Genomic DNA, 20544 nt, shown 5'->3' on the forward strand with positions numbered 1-20544 from the left:
TTCGCTAGGAAGGGTCCGGAGCTGCCTTTGCTTCCCTCCGGCCGAGGCACAACTTCCCTGAACCTCTCCAGCTCAGAAACCTGGAGTCTCAAGTGGAAGCTCTCGGGGCTGAAGGAGAGGGGAGCCTTTTCTTGATCCAACGGGGGGAGCCACGCAGATGAATCAGGAACTACCCTAATTAGGGGGGGGTGTCTATGGACTATAATAAATAAACCTATGGGCTATAATAAATTTGGGGCTATAATAAAGTACAACCTAGTTATATATGCAATATTTTCTTACTCTTGCTGCCACATTTGAGAGTGGGGGGCTTATCAACTACAGATCGCAAGAAAACCTTCCAGACATTGGCGTGCTTTGGAGGAAAGACACTGATCATGCATTTATTTGGGTACATTTCTTGAGTCAAAGGGGGATACTCTTGGCCAGGGATCGGGGGGGGGGGGGTCATGAACCAAGTCCCTTTGCGACTCCAGCTCTTTCCCAGAGGAAGTGGGTGGCTCTGAAAAGAGCCTTTGGGTTCTTGGGTGCTTGGTCCCTCTCCGGAGCAGCAGCAGCAGCACCAGCCTCGGCCGACGGGCGCTTACTTGGAGCTGGTGTACTTGGTGACGGCCTTGGTGCCCTCGGAGACGGCGTGCTTGGCCAGCTCCCCGGGCAGCAGGAGCCGGACGGCGGTCTGGATCTCCCGGGAGGTGATGGTGGAGCGCTTGTTGTAGTGGGCCAAGCGAGAGGCCTCCCCGGCGATGCGCTCGAAGATGTCGTTGACGAAGGAGTTCATGATGCTCATGGCCTTGGAGGAGATGCCGGTGTCCGGGTGGACCTGCTTCAGCACCTTGTAGACGTAGATGGAGTAGCTCTCCTTGCGGCTCTTGCGCCGCTTCTTGTCCCCTTTCTTCTGGGTCTTGGTCACCGCCTTCTTGGAGCCCTTTTTGGGCGCCGGGGCTGACTTGGCTGGCTCAGGCATTTCGCAATGAACAAAATGACGCTTCTCCTTCTCTTTCGCAGACTGACAGGGCAAGGCACACAACCGAATCTAACGCAAGCTGCCTCGTCGTCGCCCCCCTCTATTTATACTCTCCCTATGCAAATGAGGGGTTCCAAAACGGAGCCTTCCCATTGGACGGCCGGGGTCTGGGCGTGGCGTGCGCGCATGCAAATTGAGACTTCTGTAATCCTTTGCTTCCCATTGGGAGCGAGGCGGCCCCCGGCGCTTCTGATTGGCCGAACGGAGAAGGCGCAGTTCCCATTGGTTCCAGAGGGCTCCAGCCAATCAGGGGGCGGTGCTTTCCTCAGGCCAGGAGGGTATAAAAGGCGCCGGTGGGGCTGCTTTGCTCTTAATTGGGGATTTTTCCTGGGTCGGGTGCGCTTGAGCAAGCGAGCGAAGCTAGTGTTGTCGCCATGTCCGGCCGCGGGAAGCAGGGAGGCAAAGCGAGGGCCAAGGCCAAGTCTCGGTCCTCCAGGGCGGGCCTGCAGTTCCCGGTGGGCCGCGTGCACCGCCTCCTGCGGAAGGGCAACTACGCCGAGAGGGTGGGCGCGGGGGCCCCCGTCTACCTGGCCGCCGTCCTGGAGTACCTGACGGCCGAGATCCTGGAGCTGGCGGGGAACGCCGCCCGGGACAACAAGAAGACCCGCATCATCCCCCGGCACCTGCAGCTGGCCATCCGCAACGACGAGGAACTGAACAAGCTCCTGGGCAAAGTCACCATCGCCCAGGGAGGGGTCCTCCCCAACATCCAGGCCGTCCTCCTCCCCAAGAAGACCGAGAGCCACAAGGCCAAAGGCAAGTGAGGCGGCTGGCCAACTCCCTCGGCCCCGAAACCCAACGGCTCTTTTCAGAGCCCCCCACGGCTTCCAGGAAGAGCTGGCCATCGCTCTCTCCGTGGTTTACTTTTAGGCACTTCTCCGATGTCAGAATTCAGAGGCCTAGCTGGGTTAGTCAGGTAAATGCACTAATAATAATGATAATGATAATACTGTAATCAATAGGCTTACATTTAAAAGAAGCCATGCGAAGCCCAATATCCCAGTTATTCCCTCCCTTCCCTAAAACATCAATTAAACAGATGGGCCATTAAAAGGATTTTGTAGCACCTTTAGGACTAACTGAAAGAAGCTGGTGGCATTGGCTTTTGAAGACTGGAACCTACTTCCTTAGATGCATGATTGACACTGGACAGTCCAGAGAGAGTCCAGGGTCACCCTTAGACTTGAGCCTCCTTCAGATGCATTAGGTGGAGTGGAGTGTCCAAAGACAGACCATAGATCTGGCAAAACAAACCATAGGCCTCTCTTTGGACTCCATTTCATGCGTCTGAGGAAGGAGGCTCAAGTCTAAGAAAGCTCAGGGCACCAGCTCTCATACAGTTGGGTCCCAAACACACTGCAGCAATCATCCAGTTTGAGACCGCTTTAACTGCCCTGGCTAAGTGCTAGGGAATCCTGGAGACTGCAGTTTATTGTGGCACAGAAAAGGTAAATGTCTCACAAAGCTACAGTTCCCAGAATTCCCTAGCACTGAGCCAAGTGTTCTCAAACTGAATTATTGCTGCAGTGTGTGCTGGACCTTAGTCTCAAAGGTGCCACAAGATCCTTTTGCAAACAGATCCTAAAGTGGCACTAGGTTGGGGATGCTTTGGAGCCAGATCTTGGCTGTGTTTCTTTGTATCTGTCTTTTTAAAAAAATGGTTACTTAGTAGCATGCCTCCAGATTAGACCTAAAGGAAGCTAGGATACTATACCACAGACAACTAGTTATTATGTTGCTCAAACTCAAGTCAGTGGAAGAGAAGAAGATACGGTTGGCCTTCTCCAAAGTTATTCAGTACTCAGGGTCTCACAGTATATACACTGTACATACACACGCAGTATATATGTGCACACATACCCCAAACTCTTTTCCATACCAGTATTCTCTGAAGATGCCAGCCACAGATGCAGGCGATACGTCAGGAATAAACTCTTCTGGAACATGGCCACATAGCCCGAAAAACCCACAAAAACTATGGATGCCGGCCATGAAAGCCTTCGACGTCACATGAGAAGATACGTGTGACTTTGGGTGGCCTTGGGTAGACCCAGTTGCTTGTCATCATGGACCAAATGATACCAAAAGCAATTTGCACCTCCAAACTTGTCTTTGGGACCCTCAGGTATAAAGCATGTTGAATAGGACCAGGCAGGCAAATTCTCGCCAAATTCTAGACCAAGGCTGTAAGGTTGGACTTCTAGCGTTCCAGATGTTTTGGACTACAAACCCCACATTCCTATCCCTCTTCTCAGGCTTGATGGGTCTGGTGGATCTTATGGACCATGAATTGGCCGGGGTTCAGTTTTACGCCTCTGCTCAACACCAAAAATAAAACCTGCACATGGAAGAAAATATTCATCCACAATCCACCTACGTAATCTCTTTAATCTTTAATTAAAGTTCTCTAAAAGTCTGGACAGACAATAACCGGGAAGATCAGGCTCTCAAGTGACAAATAAGAGCAGGGTGTCTTCCTCTTTCCCACCATTTAGGGCATGGGTCTTTTTTGGTGTTTGGGGAAAATATTTGGAGAAGAAAAGTCCCTAAGTGGATTCATAGCACTATAATTATGTTGTGTGAAAAAAACCACGAGTTCTTGCTGTCTGATCCACCCTCCACAATGATGGTGCCTTGCCACTCCTTAAATCGCCATTGCTAGGACAGATACGCCACAGAAATGTCTGAGTCTTGAGTCATCTCTAAGGATAGGAAGTCAAGCCATTCCTTTGTGACAAAGCAACAGCACAATGAGGTCTTTGGGAGTGACTTTAGGAAGGCAGGATAGACTCCCCTTTCATCTTTTTCCGAGGAGCTGCTGCTAATCTAGAAAAGGGCCTTCAAAAAACAAACAGAACAAACCAACCCCTGAGAGGTGAATGCTAAAATAAAGGTGAATTTTAAAATGATAGGCTGTGGGCTTTTCTAAAAAGTGGCCTTTCCTCGCCATTTACAGCCCAAAGTCATCCAGGCTGGAAGGGATTTCTGAAGGCTGATGTGATCAAAAAAGTTTTTAAAAATTGCATGAATATGAGAATGGAGGAGTGTTTGAGGAAGGACATAGCAGTCTACTGAAGAGCAGGATTGCTCTTGTCTGTTTAATCTGCATTGATGAGTTCAAGGCAGCCCTACAGGATTCCTCTGCTCCTGCTTGAACAGGCTGTTTAGTTTTGAATCTATGCAGCAAGTAAACCCTGAACTGACTTTGCCCAAACACTCCCAATGGGAATTATTGGAAAGGACAACATGGGCAGTAAGCATAATTTACTCAGCACAAGCATAGACCTTCTAAGCATATACCTTTCATAAGAAAAAAAATCTGTGTTCAGAATAAATGAGGACTATGTATTTATGTATGTGCCTTCAAGTTCCCTGTTAACTTATGGTAACCCCATACATTTCACAGGGTCATCTTAGGGTGCATATACACTGTACTAATAACACAGTTGGATACCCTTTTAAGTGTTGCCGTTCCATCCTATGCAATGCTGGGATTTGTAGTTTTACAAGCCTTTGTCTGCCAAAGAGGGCTGGAATCTCACAAAATTACAGATCCCACACTTCAGTAGGATGGCACCTTGGCGGTTAAAGTGGTGCCAAACTGCATTAGTTCTACAGTGTAGATACACTCTTAGGCAAGGAATACTCAATGGTAGTTCTGCCGGCTCCTTTCCCTGAAATATAGTCTACAGCACCCAGTTTTCATTGGTGGTCTCCTATCCAAACATCCAAAATATAAATCTGAAGGCATGCACACACAACCAACAAACCACGTTCAGATCAACAACAGTAAAAAGGAATTTTGTCTTCTGGAAAGTTGGTGATAGGAATGAGCAGCTGGGTGAGAAGTAGCAACGAAGGTTGGATTCATTTGGGTGGGTGAAAGACGCATAGGTCCATGACTAATCTTCAGGTGGGCAGTGGGTAGAGATGCTGTGCCAGTCAACCTTTTTCTTTCTTGAACAAGAGAGAGATACAGAGGCTTTGTTCTCCTTTGCTTCTGGTCACTTTGCTTCTCCTCCATCTCTTTCTGAGGTTCTTGGAATGATTTGCTTTGTATCATGGGCTACCACAGAGGTAGGTCCCCGAGCTCTGATCTACTGCCTGATAAGTATGGCCCTCCATGCATTGTCACAGCCAGTACAGTCAGGTCTGTGGGATAATTTAAGTTTCAGCCTTTCCGAAGGAAACAAAATATTTAAATATCAAAAATACCAAAGCTAAAGCTGTTAGGGTCTAGCTTTACATTAGTAGAGTAGCAGAAACATGCTCTTGTCTAACCATGCTTCCCTAAAAACTGAGACTGACTCTAAAAACAACACAAGTAGCTTGTAATTCAAACAAAAGTTTACTAATGACTTTAATCTATATATGAATAAAAGCTATATCCTAATCCAGGTAATGGATGGTTCAGGTAGAAAAGTAATCCATTCCAAAGAAAGTTGAGAGAGGAAGAAGATTGAAAACATGCAGTTCAGTTGAAATCTTTAGAGAGAATATCTGCTAGTCCCAAAGGGGTGAACTAAATCACATGGTTAGTTTGAATGAGAGAGAAAAAAGGAGAGTTCGCATGCAGGAAATCCCTCTCTAGGGAGGGGGAAAGAGAATGCAGAAATCCACCAACAAGGCCTACGTAACATAATGATCAGTGCAGTGAACTGAACACCTGACACCATCTTGAAGACTATACTATGTCCATTCTTCCTGTGTAGCTTCAAATTATTTCTTTCTTAGAAGTAGAAATTTGTGGTTACCACCTAACCTGAGGAAGATTTCTGGAAAACTTGAAACCTGGCACACTTTGTGGCATTTGAAATGGTCCTAATGAAGCTTTTTACTCACCTGTGGATCTGGTTTTGTTCTCATAGAACCAACATGACTACTTTTTTTTTTTTTGGTATTCATCCTTGATGTGTTATCAATGATTTCTGCAAAAGCCTCAGCCAGTGAGAAGTCCTTTTGAGACCTTCTAATAGCAGGGACTGCTTTAAGTTTTGTTTTCTGTTGATCCCAATAAAAAATCTTTTAAAAAAAACAACTTATCTGTATCACAAGCAGGGATGCGTATGCGGGTGAGTGAGAGAGGAAACAGCCCCTTTTAATAATCACCACTATATACTTTTATACCACTATGGTCTAAAATACACTGCAGAAATATCCAGTTTGAGACTGCTTTAACTGTCCTGGCTCAGTGCTAGGGAATTCTGGGAACTGTAGTTTTATTCAGCACCTAGCCCCTCTGTCAGAGAGCAATGGTGCCACAACAAACAAATTCCCAGGATTCCCTAGCACTGGGCCAGGGCAGTTAAAGTAGTCTCAAACTAGATTATTTTGCAGTGTGTTTTGGCCTTAATAAGATTGCAGGATAAATTTGTGGCAACCACAATTTCTCCACCTAGCCTACCTTGCAGGCCAGGCAATGAACATAAAATGGGGCTGGGGGAAGGGTTCAAAGCATGCATTCTGGGATTGTTGAGTAAATAACCGCATACAGTATATAACAGATAGATATAATACATATTAGCAGCCAGTGTGGCATAATGGTTTGAATCTTGGAATATGACTCTGGAGATCAGAGTTTGATTCCTTGCTTGGGCATGGGAAAAAAATCCTCTGTTTGACCTGGGTCAAGTCACGCTCTCTCAGCCTTAGAGAATGCAATGGCCATGAAGAATGGCCTCTGAAGAAACCTGCCAAGAAATCCCTCTGATATGTTTTCCTTAGGGTCACCTAAGTAAAAAATGACTTGGAGGCACAACAGCAATGGTATATAATAACTCTTGTGCAAGCTGTTGTCAAACATGACAGGATAAGGAGAAAACAGGAAGGACTCTTGAGCTACAGTAAGAGATAAGCTATCGCTGGCTGAACCTGCTCTGATTTTAAGAGCAATGTAATGTGACCCCAGAACAATGGAGTAAGGCAGTTTTGTGCAGTGTGAGTGATCCTTTTATGTTCAGGAGATCAGTTGGGGTTAATCATTAATAAACAGACTTAGAATCCCAACCTTAAATCAATCATCCTTTCTATATCACCTTGGTGACTGGGAATGATGCAGCCCTCTAGATCTTGGACAGCAAATCCCATCATTCCTCACCACTGGATGGGACTGCTGAGAGCTGCACTCCAACAGTAACTGGAGTGTCACATAAAAAAGAAGGGGAGACAAAAAGAAACATGGCAGCACTTTTAAGACTAACTGGTTTTTATTTTAGCATGAGCTTTTTGGATATTAGTCCTCTTCTTCAGATGCAGTACAGAGTGATACTAAAGCCACACATTTCCCAACCCTGGTACATCAAAATCCTATGGGGCAGGAGAAGGCCATTTTTGTGGGTGTGAGACAGGGACTCATTCTCTCCTCCTGTAAAGTCCCAGGGGTTTAACTGTTATTTGGTCAGAGCAGAGAAATAACAAAATTTATTATGGGGCCTTAAAAATTAACAGGAAAATGCCTGCCTGTGAGAGTTGTACAGTCAGCTCTCTGTATTCATGAATTCAATCATCTACAGTTTGGCGATTATATATATATACACATAGCATATGCCCAAGCATATATATATACATATCAAATAGCAAACCTTGATTTGGTCATTTTATATAAAGGGAATTATTTCTATGCCATTGTATTTAATGGGAGTTGAACATCCAATGATTTTGGAATAGTGTGGAATGCTGGGTGTTGCAGTCCAGCAACATCTTGAGAGCAGCATGATTCCCACTGCTGCAGTGGGACATTACACTGAAAGTTGTTTTCACTAATAAATCTGTCATGCTATTGAGCAGTTTATATAAATAGTGACCATTCATATAAAAAGTCATGTTGTCAATAGTGTTAACAAGGAGGTTGTGTGATCCAGTGTTACTGCGTATTGCTATTCCTACTGTGGGAGTGTGCATTCTTGTTCAGGCCTCCTGCAACTGAAACAGGACACTTGTGATGCTCTTCAGCCTGGGATGGTGCTTACACCATGCGCACAATCTGCCAGCTTCCTCCTCCCCTCAACCTGAGCATTTCATAGCTACACATGAAACTGGTATAATCTAGGTTGATAACAATGCTATAACTTACAATTGGAATGAAATCAAACTCTTTGTACCATCATCACTGCCTTGAGTCCCTATATTGGGAGAAAGTTGGGATATAAGAAAATCATCATCATATAAAATCATCATCATCACGCCTTCATATTTGTTTCTCACAAAGTTCTATGCAAGATATACCAAAACCAACAATTTACCTCTCTTTTTTGCCACCAAAAGGTTAAAATTTGCCAATCAGTCCTAAAGTTGCATGGAAACAGTGTAAATATAAAACCTGAGCATAATATAGTCATAAGAAATGTCGGCCTCCAAGGTGTGCGTTTAGGAGATATACAACATAGTTGATGGACTAAAGCTTCAGCTGTACTGTTTTTTGTTTTGGTACCATTACATAGCACACAGGGAGCCATGCGACCCATCATGCAGACTAAAGCTGGGTGGGTTTTCATCTGGGTTAGCAGCAAATGCCTGGATTGCTGCTTTGAGGGCCAAGATGGGGGCAAAGGTGCATTGTAAATCATAGAAGAGTAGAGCTGGAAGAGACCACAAGGGCCATCCGGTCCAACCCCATTCTGCCGTGCAGGAACTCTCCATCAAGGCACAGCATTCCAGTTAAAGAAAGCAAGAATAGCCATAATAGCAGCAGCAGCTCTCTTTCGGGGGAGTGAGTGGCCCTTAAAAGAGCCTTTGGGTTCTGTTGGGATTTCCTTGTTCCTAAGCCCTCTCCCCTCGGATGCGGCGTGCCAGCTGGATGTCCTTGGGCATGATGGTGACCCTCTTGGCGTGGATGGCGCAGAGGTTGGTGTCCTCGAAGAGCCCCACCAGGTAAGCCTCGCTGGCCTCCTGCAGCGCCATGACGGCCGAGCTCTGGAAGCGGAGGTCGGTCTTGAAGTCCTGGGCGATCTCCCGCACCAGGCGCTGGAAGGGCAGCTTGCGGATCAGCAGCTCGGTGGACTTCTGGTAGCGGCGGATCTCCCGCAGGGCCACCGTCCCCGGGCGGTAGCGGTGGGGCTTCTTGACGCCCCCCGTGGCCGGGGCGCTCTTCCGGGCCGCCTTGGTGGCCAGCTGCTTGCGGGGCGCTTTGCCGCCGGTCGACTTGCGAGCCGTTTGCTTGGTGCGAGCCATTGGGCGCCTTGCCTGCTGCAGGGAGAGTTACTCCGAAGCCAAGAAGAGACTGCCTTCCTCCTCCGAAGCCCAGCGACTGGTGAGGGAGCGCCAGGGTCAAGAGGGAGAGCCTTTATGGTGGAAGCCCCTCGCCCTGATTGGACCAGGCAGAGGGGCGGCCCAGGGGAGGGTTTGAATTTCCCGCGCTTGGAAGGGATTGGACGCAAGGCAGCCAGGCGCTCCCTCGCCCCCCGCCCCTCCTGAAATAATGGTCTTCAGGGGGAGCTCCTCAGGGGCGGAGGAGAAGCCCATCCATCCATCCATCCATCCATCCATCCAATCTATCCCCCCCCCCTTCTTTGCTCCTACTTCGCAGGATTGTCCTGAAACTTTAAAGGAGACCACCAGCTCAGCCCTGGAAACCCCCGGGTGACCTTGGGCGAGTCACTCTCTCTCAGCCTCAGGGGAAGGCCATGGCGAACCTCTTCTGAGACAAATCTGGCCACGAAAACGGCGTGAGAGGGTCGCCTTAGGCTCGCCTTGTGTCGGAACGACTTGAAGGCACACAACAACAACCACCACCCCCGGCCTCTCAGCCTGGCAGGGGATGGGAACTCGCCAAGCCCTCGCTTTCCTTGCCAAGCAACCTGGAGCCCTGGGCGGGTTTGTGCAGCGAAGTAATTGCCGACGGGGAAAACAACAGCAACAACTGGCCCCAGCTGAGCCAGTCTTGGAGTTCAATTAACAGGCAGCGTGGCCTAGGGGTTTGAGGGCTCTGGAGACCAGGGTTCAAAGCCCTGCTCATCCATGAAGCCCCTTGGGCAAGTCACACTCTCTCAGCCTCAGGGGACGGCAAGGGCAAACCTCTGAACAAAGCAGGCCAAGAAAACTCCAGGATAGGGTCTCCTTAGGGTCGCCATAAATCAGAAACGACTTGGAGGCACACAACAACAACGACAACAACAAAGATGCTCCACAGAAAAGTCTTGCCCCTCAGCATAGCATTTCATTCTGCAAAGGCATCTCGATACTGACTGAGCACAAGACGTCGAAGCATCTGAGAAAGTAGACCAGAGCATACAGAGTTAAGTCTCTCAAAACAAGACTACTGTACCAGCTCCCTCGTTGTCGTTGTTGTGTGCCTTCAAGTCGTTTCCAATTGATGGCAGCGGCCCCTTGTCACGTTTCTTTACCAGAGGCTTGCCATTGGCCTCCTCTGAGGCCGAGAGAGTGTGACTTGCCCAGGGTCACCCAGTGCCTTTCATGGCTAAACCAGGAATTGAACCCTGGTTTCTAGAGCCCTGGACTAACCCTCAAACCACTAGCCAGGCTGGCTTTGAGGCTCTTTAAAGGTCCTTGTGATCCTCAACACTTTCTTTGCAGGGCCAGCTTGTCTAGTGGTTTGGTTGGGCCAGGGCTCCAGAAACCAGGGTTAAATCCCTGCCTTACCATCTTTAAGGATCTTTAAGGTTGACAACTGTAGCTCGGCTTAGGTTTTCGAGGCAAAGGATCCGATGTCCAGCTGCATCCACGCTGCAGAAGTAAACCGGTTTGACACCACATTAAGGGTGTCATTAAGTTGCTCCATTCCCAGATTCCAGAGCATGGAGCCATGCCCATTAAAGTGGTGTCAAACTGGTTTACTTTGCAGTATAGAGGCAGCAAGTTTAGATCGCCCAATCGGAAATAGGGCTCGAGACTCGAAGAAGGAAGAGGAAGCCTCCCTTCTTGCTCTTGCCGAGGAAGAGGCGGATTGGAGGCGGAGGAGACCGACTCCGCAGCCCGGCGCTACGCAAGGTTGGCCATTCAGCCTCCATACCACGGGTTCCTTATCCATATTTAATTATCAATGGCTGAACATAAATTTCAAAAGCAAACTTCGGATTTGCCATTTTATCTAAGGACGTCACATCCTCTTACATGCCACTGTATAATGGGACTAGAGCATCCACGGATTTGGTATCCACGGGGGGAGGTGCGTGCTGGGCCCAAACAAGGAATACTGAAGGTACACTACAATCGTTCTGTGGATTTGGATGCCTGCTACACGGGCAACAACGGGGCACTACTCCTGGATGCTCTTTGGAACTGGTCACCTTCCTTTGCCTAAGAGATCCAGCTCTTTCAAGTGAAATCGTGGGTGGCCTGAAAAGAGCCTTGGGTTGAAAAGTTTGGGAGCAACTTTTTTTTAATCTCTCAGCCAAAAGTATCTTTTTAAAAACCCCTATTTGCCTTTGGCCTTGTGGCTCTCGGTCTTCTTGGGGAGGAGGACGGCCTGGATGTTGGGGAGGACCCCTCCCTGGGCGATGGTGACTTGCCCAGGAGCTTGTTCAGTTCCTCGTCGTTGCGGATGGCCAGCTGCAGGTGCCGGGGGATGATGCGGGTCTTCTTGTTGTCCCGGGCGGCGTTCCCCGCCAGCTCCAGGATCTCGGCCGTCAGGTACTCCAGGACGGCGGCCAGGTAGACGGGGGCCCCCGCGCCCACCCTCTCGGCGTAGTTGCCCTTCCGCAGGAGGCGGTGCACGCGGCCCACGGGAACTGCAGGCCCGCCCTGGAGGACCGAGACTGGCCTTGGCCCTCGCTTTGCCTCCCTGCTTTCCACGGCCGGACATGATGCTGCAGCTACTCACTGATCCTCCTCCCAGAAAGGCAACGCAACACTAATCCTCATCTCGTGAGTGGGGTTCCTTTTATACCCTCCGAACGTTCGGCGCCGGCCATTCTGATTGGCTGGTCAGGCTTCAGCCAGTGAGGAGCCGAATCGGGCCTTCCGGCCAACTGGGGAAAGGAGAAGCCGCTTACCCTCCAATCGGAACCGGGCGTTCCACAGGCCTTTGATTTGCATGTGCGCGCGCAAGGGGGAGGGGCTCCGGGGCCACGCCAGCCAATGGGAATGGAGACACCGGGCTGCCTTGTTTTGCATAGAAGCCCTTTAAATAGAGGAGAGCAAGCCTTGTGCCCCAGAGAAATTATTTTCTATTGCTTTATTTGGCTTCCTATTTTGTATTTATGCACAGGCTTTGCTTCTGATTTACAATGTCTGGCCCAGCAAAGTCTGCTCTGGCTCCCAAGAATACAGTGCGTCCTTTGTATCTGTTGGGGTTTGTTATCTGCTGGGTACCAAAATCTGTGGATGTTCAAGTCCCATTAAATTCAGTGTCCTAGTAAAGTGATAACTAGTTAACTGCCAATGAGTGGATTAAGTCATGGCAACTCTGTGGGTGAGACATCTCCAAGACCCCCTGTCCTCCACTACTTTGCTTTTGTTGTTGTTAACCAGTTTCTAATTGGTTGACTGGCCGAACCCAAAGGGTGCTCAACAATGGCTCCTTTTCATCCTGGAGAGAAGTGACCAGTGGGGTCCCACAGGGCTGTGTCCTGGGCCCAGTGCTATTCAACATCTTTATCAATGACTTGGATGACAGAATTGGGAGCATACTTATCAAATTAGGAGGAGTAGCTAATACCCCAGAGGATAGGATCAAAATTCAAAAGACCTGAATAGTCTTGAAAGCTGGGCCAAAGCTAACAAAATGAAATTCAACACAGAGAAATGTAAGGTACTGCACTTAGTGCGGAAAAATAAAATGCATAGATATAGGAAGGGGGACACCTGGCTGAATGAAACTATGTGTGAAAGGGATCTGGGAGTCCAAGTAGACCATAAGTTGAACATGAGTCAACAGTGCAATGCGGCAGCTAACAAGGCCAATGCAATTTTAGGCTGCATCAATTAAAGTATAGCGTCTAGATCAAGAGAAGTAATAGTGCCACTGTATTCCGCTTTGGTCAGGCCCCACCTGGAATATTGTGTCCAGTTCTGGGCAAAACAACTTAAAAAGGACATTGAGAAACTGGAGGAGGGCAACTAAAATAGTGAAAGGTCTGGAAACCATGCCCTACGAGGAACATCTTAGGGAGCTGGGGATGTTTAGCTTGGAGAAAAGAAGGTTAAGAAGTGACATGATAGCCCTGTTTAAATACTTGAAGGGATGTCATGTTGAGGAGGGAGCAAGCTTGTTTTCTGCTGCTCCAGATACTAGGACCCGGAGCAATGGATGCAAACTGCAGGAAAAGAGATTCCACCTCAACATTAGGAGGACCTTCCTGAGAGTAAGGGCTGTTCAACGGTGGAACACACTCCTTCCTCGGAGTGTAGTGGAGTCTCCGTCCTTGGAGGTCTTTTAGCAGAGTCTGGATGGCCATCTGTTGGGGATGCTTCCTTTGAGAGTTCCTGCATGACAGAATGGGGTTGGACTGGATGGCCCTTGTGGTCTCTTCTAACTCTATGATTCTAAACACACCAAGTGACCTTGGGCAAGTCACACTCTCTCAGCCTCAGAGGATGGTAATGACAATCCCCTCTGAAGAAACCAAGAAAATACTTTGATAATTTCACCTTAGGATCTCCATAAGTAAAAAAGGAATTGACGGCACACAGACATATATAACAACACACGCACACACACACATATGTTACTGTAGCAAACAGAACGTGGATGAGAGACCACCAAGAAATACCAGGTGCTGTAGGTTATATATTTCAGAGGAAGGAACTGGCTAAACCACCTCTGACTATGCCTTCCACATAAAATGGAATCAGGGCCTTCCTTCAGTTTCAAGCCTCAGTTACAGCAGATTCATTTAACCAATGGCATTGAATGGGATTTTAGTACTTTTTGATTTATCTTTCAACAATTGACTCAATGGAGCTGTTTGAATTGGGAGTACAAGCTGGGATTGGGCGCAGGCATATATATTAACACTGTGTTTCAAAGAAACATACACACACACACACTCTGCTCCATTTGTACTCAAAAACACTGCTGGATCTACTCTTGCTGCTCAAGGTAGCTTCCAAAGGTTACAGATGTTCACATCACTAAAAGAAATGCAAAAGCTAAAATATCATAGAATCAATGACAATTTAAAATAATGCCACTCAAAAATGGACAATGCGTGTGTTTATGTGCATGCATATGCTTTCAGGTTGCCCGTTCACTTATGGCTACCCTATGAGTTTCATAGGGCTTTCTTAGGTAAGGAATACCTAGAGGTGGTTTCCCCAGTTCCTTCCTCTGAAATACAGCCTGCAGCACCTGACACTCTTTGGTGGCCTCCCATCCAAATACTAACCAAAGTTGCCCTGCTTAGTTTAATGCACTTACTAAAAGCCTTTTCCCCATGAGTGATTTCCAAAGATACATTGAAACAAAAAAAGACTTTTGCTGCCTATTTATACTTATACATGTTATAAGCATACTTGAATGTGACACAGATCCCCTTGAGAACTGGCCGACCCCCACTAGTTCCTGAATTTTACTAAGACTACTAAAATTAATAGAGTTGGCAGATTATTAATCCTTTTATACAAGGTAGAATTAGACTGTGTTTTCTCTAATATAAAATTAAGAACAGTTTGAAGGAATTAGTACCAAGCACTGCTAGAGATGGAAATTAAGATAATATATAAAGATGGAATTGAATAAGGAAAGATGTGAATGTAAATTTAGTAGATGTTTAATATTCGGTTTTGATTGCATTTTCGCTTTTTTAAGAAATGTTTTTAAAATGTTTAATAAAAATAATTTTTAAAAATAATCTTATTAGTGTTCAAGTTTAATTTAAATAGTTTGATTAAGATGCTAGAAGGAGAATTTTAGTTATGATAAAGATCCGAAAGCATTCCAGGAAGTCAATCATATCTTTTTTTGTCTGTTGTTGTCGTCAAATGTTAGTTAATTGTATTGTCTTTGTTTTATGGTTGTATGTCCTTTTTTAAAAAATATTTAATAAATTTTATTTTAAAAATAGAAACATAATTTTATTGTTGAATTAATGAAGTAGGAAGGAAGATCCCATGTTCTCTTTCAAAATTATTGGGTGGCAATCCTAGGAACCATTCATTATTGCTGTAGTGCTATATATAAATAAAGCATAATAATAATAATAATAATAATTGTGCACCTTCAGGTTGTTTTGAGATTTATGGCAATCTTAAGGTGAAACTCTCACAAGATTTTCTCAGCAAGATTTATCGGGAGGAGGTTTGCTATGGTCTTCTTCTCAGACTCAAAGTGTGGGTTGCCCCAGGTGGGTTTCCATGGACAGGGCAGGATTAGAACTCTGGTCCCTGGAGTCCTGGACCTGTGAAGAAACCTCTGCACCTCATTAGTTCTCTCCTAGGCCTGTTTTTAATGCAATCAGAATTGAGACAGAGCAGGCACCTTGAAAAGTCAGTAGTTTCCTTTTCCTATGAATGTCACAAAGTACTGTAATTCTGTTTGCTATTTTGTACCAAGAGGGAGGAATCAGAATGAGAAGAGAGGAAAAAGAGTCCCGATGGGCAAGTTTGTATCAGTTTCCCCACTCCCTGCATCTGAGGAAGGATGCTCAAGTCTGCAAAAACTCATGTTATCACCTTCTTTTTCTTGGTCTCAAAGGTGCTACAAGATCCCCCTATATTGAGAGAAAGGCAGGATATAAGGAAGTAAAATAATAATAACAATCCCTTTGCATACTGATCATACTAATTTTTCCAGACTAATGTGGCTCTGCATTCTTTACTCTTGTTGCATTTTTGGACAAAGAGTAGGCTTCCTTTTATTGGGCTTGTTGTTGTTGCTGCTGTTGCTGTGTGCCTTCGAGTCGTTTCTGACCCCAAGGCGACCCTCTCCCAGGTTTTTTTCATGGCAAGTTTCTTCTGAGGAGGTTTGCCATGACCATCCCCAAGGCTGAGAGAGTGTGACTTCTTGCCCAAGATCACCCCATGGGTTTCAGGAGGACTGTTTGCTGAGCAGGGGATCCAAAGAACCCTGCTCTCCAGAGTTATACTCCAATGCTCAAACCACTAGGCAACGTTGCCTTTTAGCCTTGCAAAAATGAATTCCAACAAGAAGGCACCAACACAACACCAACACACACACCCCTGCGGTGTGTACAGTGTGAGGAGTTTAATATCCAAACACAGGAGAGGCAACAGAAAATGAAATTTACAGAGCTTTATAAATAAACAACAACAACAACAACAATAATATAAATAAACCATCATCCTCATGACCGCCACCAGCATCCTGATCTTGATCATCATCACCATCTCTATTTTTACGCTGACTTGGAAACAAAGGAAAGGCGCCAAGTTTTCAGCTTCAAGAGGCGATGTCTGATTGGTCATTTCGAAATATCCTCGCTTTCCATTGGCAGAGCTGCGTAAGCAGCATCCTATCGTGAGAAGGGGCTGGGAGTCTTTGCCTCCAGTCCGAAGTTTTCCCTCTGGTCGGGTTACAGAGTATAAATTCTCGCGCTCTCAGCGTCGAGAGCACATTTCTTCGCTTTGTTGGAAGAAGTGAGCTCGGGAGGATGTCAGGACGAGGCAAAGGCGGGAAGGGCCTGGGCAAAGGGGGCGCCAAGCGTCACCGGAAGGTGCTCCGGGACAACATCCAGGGGATCACCAAGCCGGCCATCCGGCGCCTGGCCCGCCGCGGGGGCGTGAAGCGGATCTCGGGGCTGATCTACGAGGAGACGCGGGGGGTGCTCAAGGTCTTCCTGGAGAACGTCATCCGCGACGCCGTCACTTACACGGAGCACGCCAAGCGCAAGACCGTCACCGCCATGGACGTCGTCTACGCCCTCAAGAGGCAGGGACGCACCCTCTACGGCTTCGGGGGCTGAGCGCCCAGCCCCAAGAAAGACCCCCCTGGTCACCACCAACAACACCCAAAGGCCCTTTTCAGGGCCACCCACTGGCTCACTCAAAAGGCTGAACTTGCATTTCGTTTGTTATTATTTGGCAAGATTTGATTCAGGGGAGGTTTAGCCTTTGCCTTCACCTGAGGAGGCTGAGAGAGTGTGGCTTGCCCAAGGTGAGTTCCCATGGCTGAGTTAGGGATTCGAACCCAGGTCTCCCGAGTCATAGGCCCAAAACACACTGAAGAAATAATCCGCTTTGAGACTGCTTCAACTGCCCTTGCTCAGTGCTATCCTGGGAACTGTAGTGGCACCAGAGATCTCTCAGACAGAGAAGGCTCAATGTCTCACAAAAGCTACACTTCCCAGAATTCCCTAGCATTGAGCCAGGGCAGTTAAAGCCGTCTGAAATTGGAGTGTTCCTGCAGTGCGTTTTCGACCATTGTCCCGACACTGGAAGCTACTACGCCACACTGGCTCTCTCACTACATTTCCACTCCCTCCCCAGCTTTGGCTGCATCCGCACGGCAGAAATAATCCAGTTTGGCACCACCTCAACGGCTATGGCTCCAGGCTATTGAATTCTGGGAACTGTAGTTTGTTGTGGGGCCAGACCCCTCAGAGAGAGGTGAAAGGTCTCACAAAACGACGATTTGCTTTCATCTGCCCATAGCCTGCTAGCATTTTAGCTTCTGGCTTTCAATACATTGGAGGGATTAAGCAGCCTTGATTTCAATGGGATTGAATTGTTTGCCCCGAAATTTGGAATAGAAAATGTCGAGGATCATCTGTGCAGGAAGGAACCATGTCTCTTCTGCTGCCAGCAGCCTTTGTCAAGTCCTTTGTTTGCTCATTGTTGACGTCACGGCGCCTATAGCCAATGAGAGTCAGCTGTGTGCGAGGCGCAAAGGGCCCTGGGACCAGTAGTTTGGAGGAGGAGATGGCTGGTCTTCTGTCTCCCAAGATGTTACCTTACAAAAACAGGAAGGCGGGTCCTTCTGCAGCTATCACTGGCTGCCAAGTTCTTCTATTAAATGCATTTTATTATTCAGGGTGAAGACTGCTAACTACCTTCGCTGTAAAGAAGACTGCATTGCCCAGCTCTGTTTTCTGTTTGGGTGGTTGCTGCAGCTTTTTAGTCATTTCTCACTGTGTTAAAATTGGATTTATATTCCCTTTCTCCCAAAGGTACTTTTGACATGTTCTTGGGTTCAGTGTCAGAGTCATAGGCCCCAACAGATTTCCTTTCTCCCAAAGGCACTTCCCAAGAGGTTCCACCTCTCTTATTTACTCTTATTTAGACATCAGATTTCCACCCACTTATTCCCAGTTGCAGTATTTCTTGGGCTAAAAAAGCAATCTTGTAGCACTTCTTGGAGATGTCGTGGGAGAAAGAAGTTTGTAGCGTAAGGTTTCATAGACACAGGGCCTAAACAGACAGGCCAAAATAAAGCTGCTTCGGGTTTAAATGACGCATGTGCATTTTAAGAGTCCAAAAGTCGCACCAAAACCACACTCCAGTCCCAAGGACTGGAGCACAGCTTTGGCGAAGCTTCTGGCCTCTTAAGATGCGTGTGTCATTGAAACAGCATGCCTCCAGAGTGACCCAAAGCAGCTTTATTTTGCCCTATCTGTTTGGGCCCACAATCTACTTAATCTTGTAGTTGATCCCACTCTTTTTCAACTGATTTAAGACATTTTTTTAATCAGCTATATTTGGAGGACAAGTACACAGTTTCTTTTTTCAGGGGGAACCGGACTGGTTTCCTCACTGCTGGTGAGGAATGAGATGGTGACTGCTTTGGGCTGGGCTTAGAGAAGATCCATACTAGGATGTGGACTAGCGGGTGACCAGATTCTCCTGAGGGTTATCCGTTTATTTTAAAATACAGTGGGCCCTTGGGGTCTGCTGGGGTTTGGTTCCAGACCATCTGTGGATAACAAAATCTGTGGATGCTTGAGTCCCATTAAATATAACAGCACAGCAAAATGGTGTCCCTTATATAAAATGGAAAATCTTGCTTTGCAATTTGGAATTTATACTTTTTAAGAATATTTTTTAAGCTGTGGATGTTTGAATCCGTGGATAAAATATCAGTGTATAAGGAGGGCTGACTGTATTAATTAATAAGCAGAAGTTCAGTAGGAACGTTTTCAGTGCTTAGCTGCATGATAGGGAGGAAAAAAAACACCCACATGACCAGCCCCATTTTGTGAAGGCCCTCCATATGCATAGATTCTGTGTCCACGGATTCAACCATCCATGGATTGAATATATATATATATATATATATTAAAAATCCAAAAAGCAAAGCTTGATTTTGTCATTTTATATTGTATATAATAGGACTTGATGTTGGGGGGTCCTGGAACCAGATACCAAGGGCCCACTGTACAATAAAGCTTATGATGACCAGCATATTTCAATTTGCCATGCAATTATCAGGCACAGGGTTCTTTGCCCTCTGGTCAAATAAATGTGGCAACCAGGGTGACTATCATCTGCTGTTGGTTGATTGACCATAGGGATTTTAGTCAATTAATAGGTAATATTTCTTCATATCCTAATAAAATTTACCTGAGGGATGGGTGGAGGTGGGAAGTGTATTTTTTATTTTCAGATATGCCAGGCCTGGCACTATGGTTGGTGCAGTTGGCCAGCTGTGGATACCCTCTGCAAATTGGATCACTTAGGTTTGTGATTGGGTGCTGCCATTCTGTTCAGATGTGGGCACATGTTAAGGCTTGCACTGTCCAGTTTCCTCATCAAACAGAGTAGTAGTAGTTATGGAAGCCTTTATCCTCCAGTTCTACCAAGTGGAGGTGATACAAACTCAATTTATGGTGGACACAGAGAAAAGAGAGGGCTGTGACTTCTTCTTCTTGCCACTTCCCACATATGCCCAAAGAGGCTCTTCCTTGCAGTGATGATGATGAATAGATAACAGAGTTAGTGATGGTAGTGGACAGCAGGGACAGTGATGGAGACCATGGGGACTCCTTCCCCCTCAATTGTGTTGAGGATGAAGGATGAGCAAGAGTCCAGCTACCTGACTCCTTTCCCTGCCTGGTGGGTTCCATGTGAGATTGTTTCGGCTAAGAAAGTGACAGCAGCTGTTGCTCTTGCTTATAGGAGATTTATGTTTATATATGTATGCAGGTGTATAAGGCAGTCACCACACAAGCATTTGACTTCAGCTCTGTTGGCAGAAATCTGGAGCTAACCCAAAAGTTCTCTCCAGAAGCAATACAGCAGGCAGGCAAAGCTTAGAAGGAGCATTCCATTTTCTGAGAAAAGAGGAGGCAGAACAGAATGTCTCTTCAAAGGGGATGCTGTGCACCTATGGTTTTTAAAAAGTAGTTATTTTAAAAACTCACTTATTTGGAATGCTTTTTAATTGACAAAAAAGTTTTTTTTATTATTAATTGATCAAACAAAATCACTACAGGGTCTAGAACTCCAGCCTAAGCATTCCCAATCCCTTTCAGCAAATACGCTCAAATATTTTTTTCAGTACCTATGGCCTGTTACAGACAGCCAAAATAAAGCTGCTTCGAGTCACAGTGGAGATATGGTGTTTCAATGATGCATGCGTCCTAAGAGTCCAGAAGTCGCACCAAAGCCATGCTCCAGCCCTATGGACTGGAACGTGGCTTTGGTGTGGCTTCTGGACTCTTAGGATGCAT

General features: G+C 46.6%; 3 protein-coding genes and 2 pseudogenes across 3 annotated transcripts; 2 read left to right on the plus strand and 3 right to left on the minus strand.

Moving 5' to 3' along the window:
- Nucleotides 1–356: 356 nt before the first annotated feature.
- LOC121920811 (histone H2B 5) lies at nucleotides 357–1048 on the minus strand. The gene has a single exon (XM_042448024.1). It carries the CDS (start codon nucleotides 962–964, stop codon nucleotides 584–586), a length of 381 nt encoding a protein of 126 aa, XP_042303958.1. The 5' UTR covers nucleotides 965–1048; the 3' UTR covers nucleotides 357–583.
- Nucleotides 1049–1330: 282 nt separating this feature from the next.
- On the plus strand, nucleotides 1331–3757 carry LOC121920808 (histone H2A type 2-C). Its single transcript, XM_042448023.1, has one exon. The coding sequence runs from the start codon at nucleotides 1399–1401 to the stop codon at nucleotides 1786–1788; it is 390 nt and encodes a 129-aa protein (XP_042303957.1). The 5' UTR covers nucleotides 1331–1398; the 3' UTR covers nucleotides 1789–3757.
- A 3365-nt stretch (nucleotides 3758–7122) lies between these two features.
- Nucleotides 7123–20544, minus strand: part of LOC121920477 — a 17740-nt pseudogene continuing 4318 nt past the window's right edge.
- LOC121920809 lies at nucleotides 11397–11810 on the minus strand (annotated as a pseudogene).
- On the plus strand, nucleotides 16493–17081 carry LOC121920813 (histone H4). The gene has a single exon (XM_042448027.1). The coding sequence runs from the start codon at nucleotides 16531–16533 to the stop codon at nucleotides 16840–16842; it is 312 nt and encodes a 103-aa protein (XP_042303961.1). The 5' UTR covers nucleotides 16493–16530; the 3' UTR covers nucleotides 16843–17081.

The sequence above is a fragment of the Sceloporus undulatus genome, chromosome 2 (genome assembly GCF_019175285.1).
Source record: "Sceloporus undulatus isolate JIND9_A2432 ecotype Alabama chromosome 2, SceUnd_v1.1, whole genome shotgun sequence".
Classification (NCBI taxonomy): domain Eukaryota; kingdom Metazoa; phylum Chordata; class Lepidosauria; order Squamata; family Phrynosomatidae; genus Sceloporus; species Sceloporus undulatus.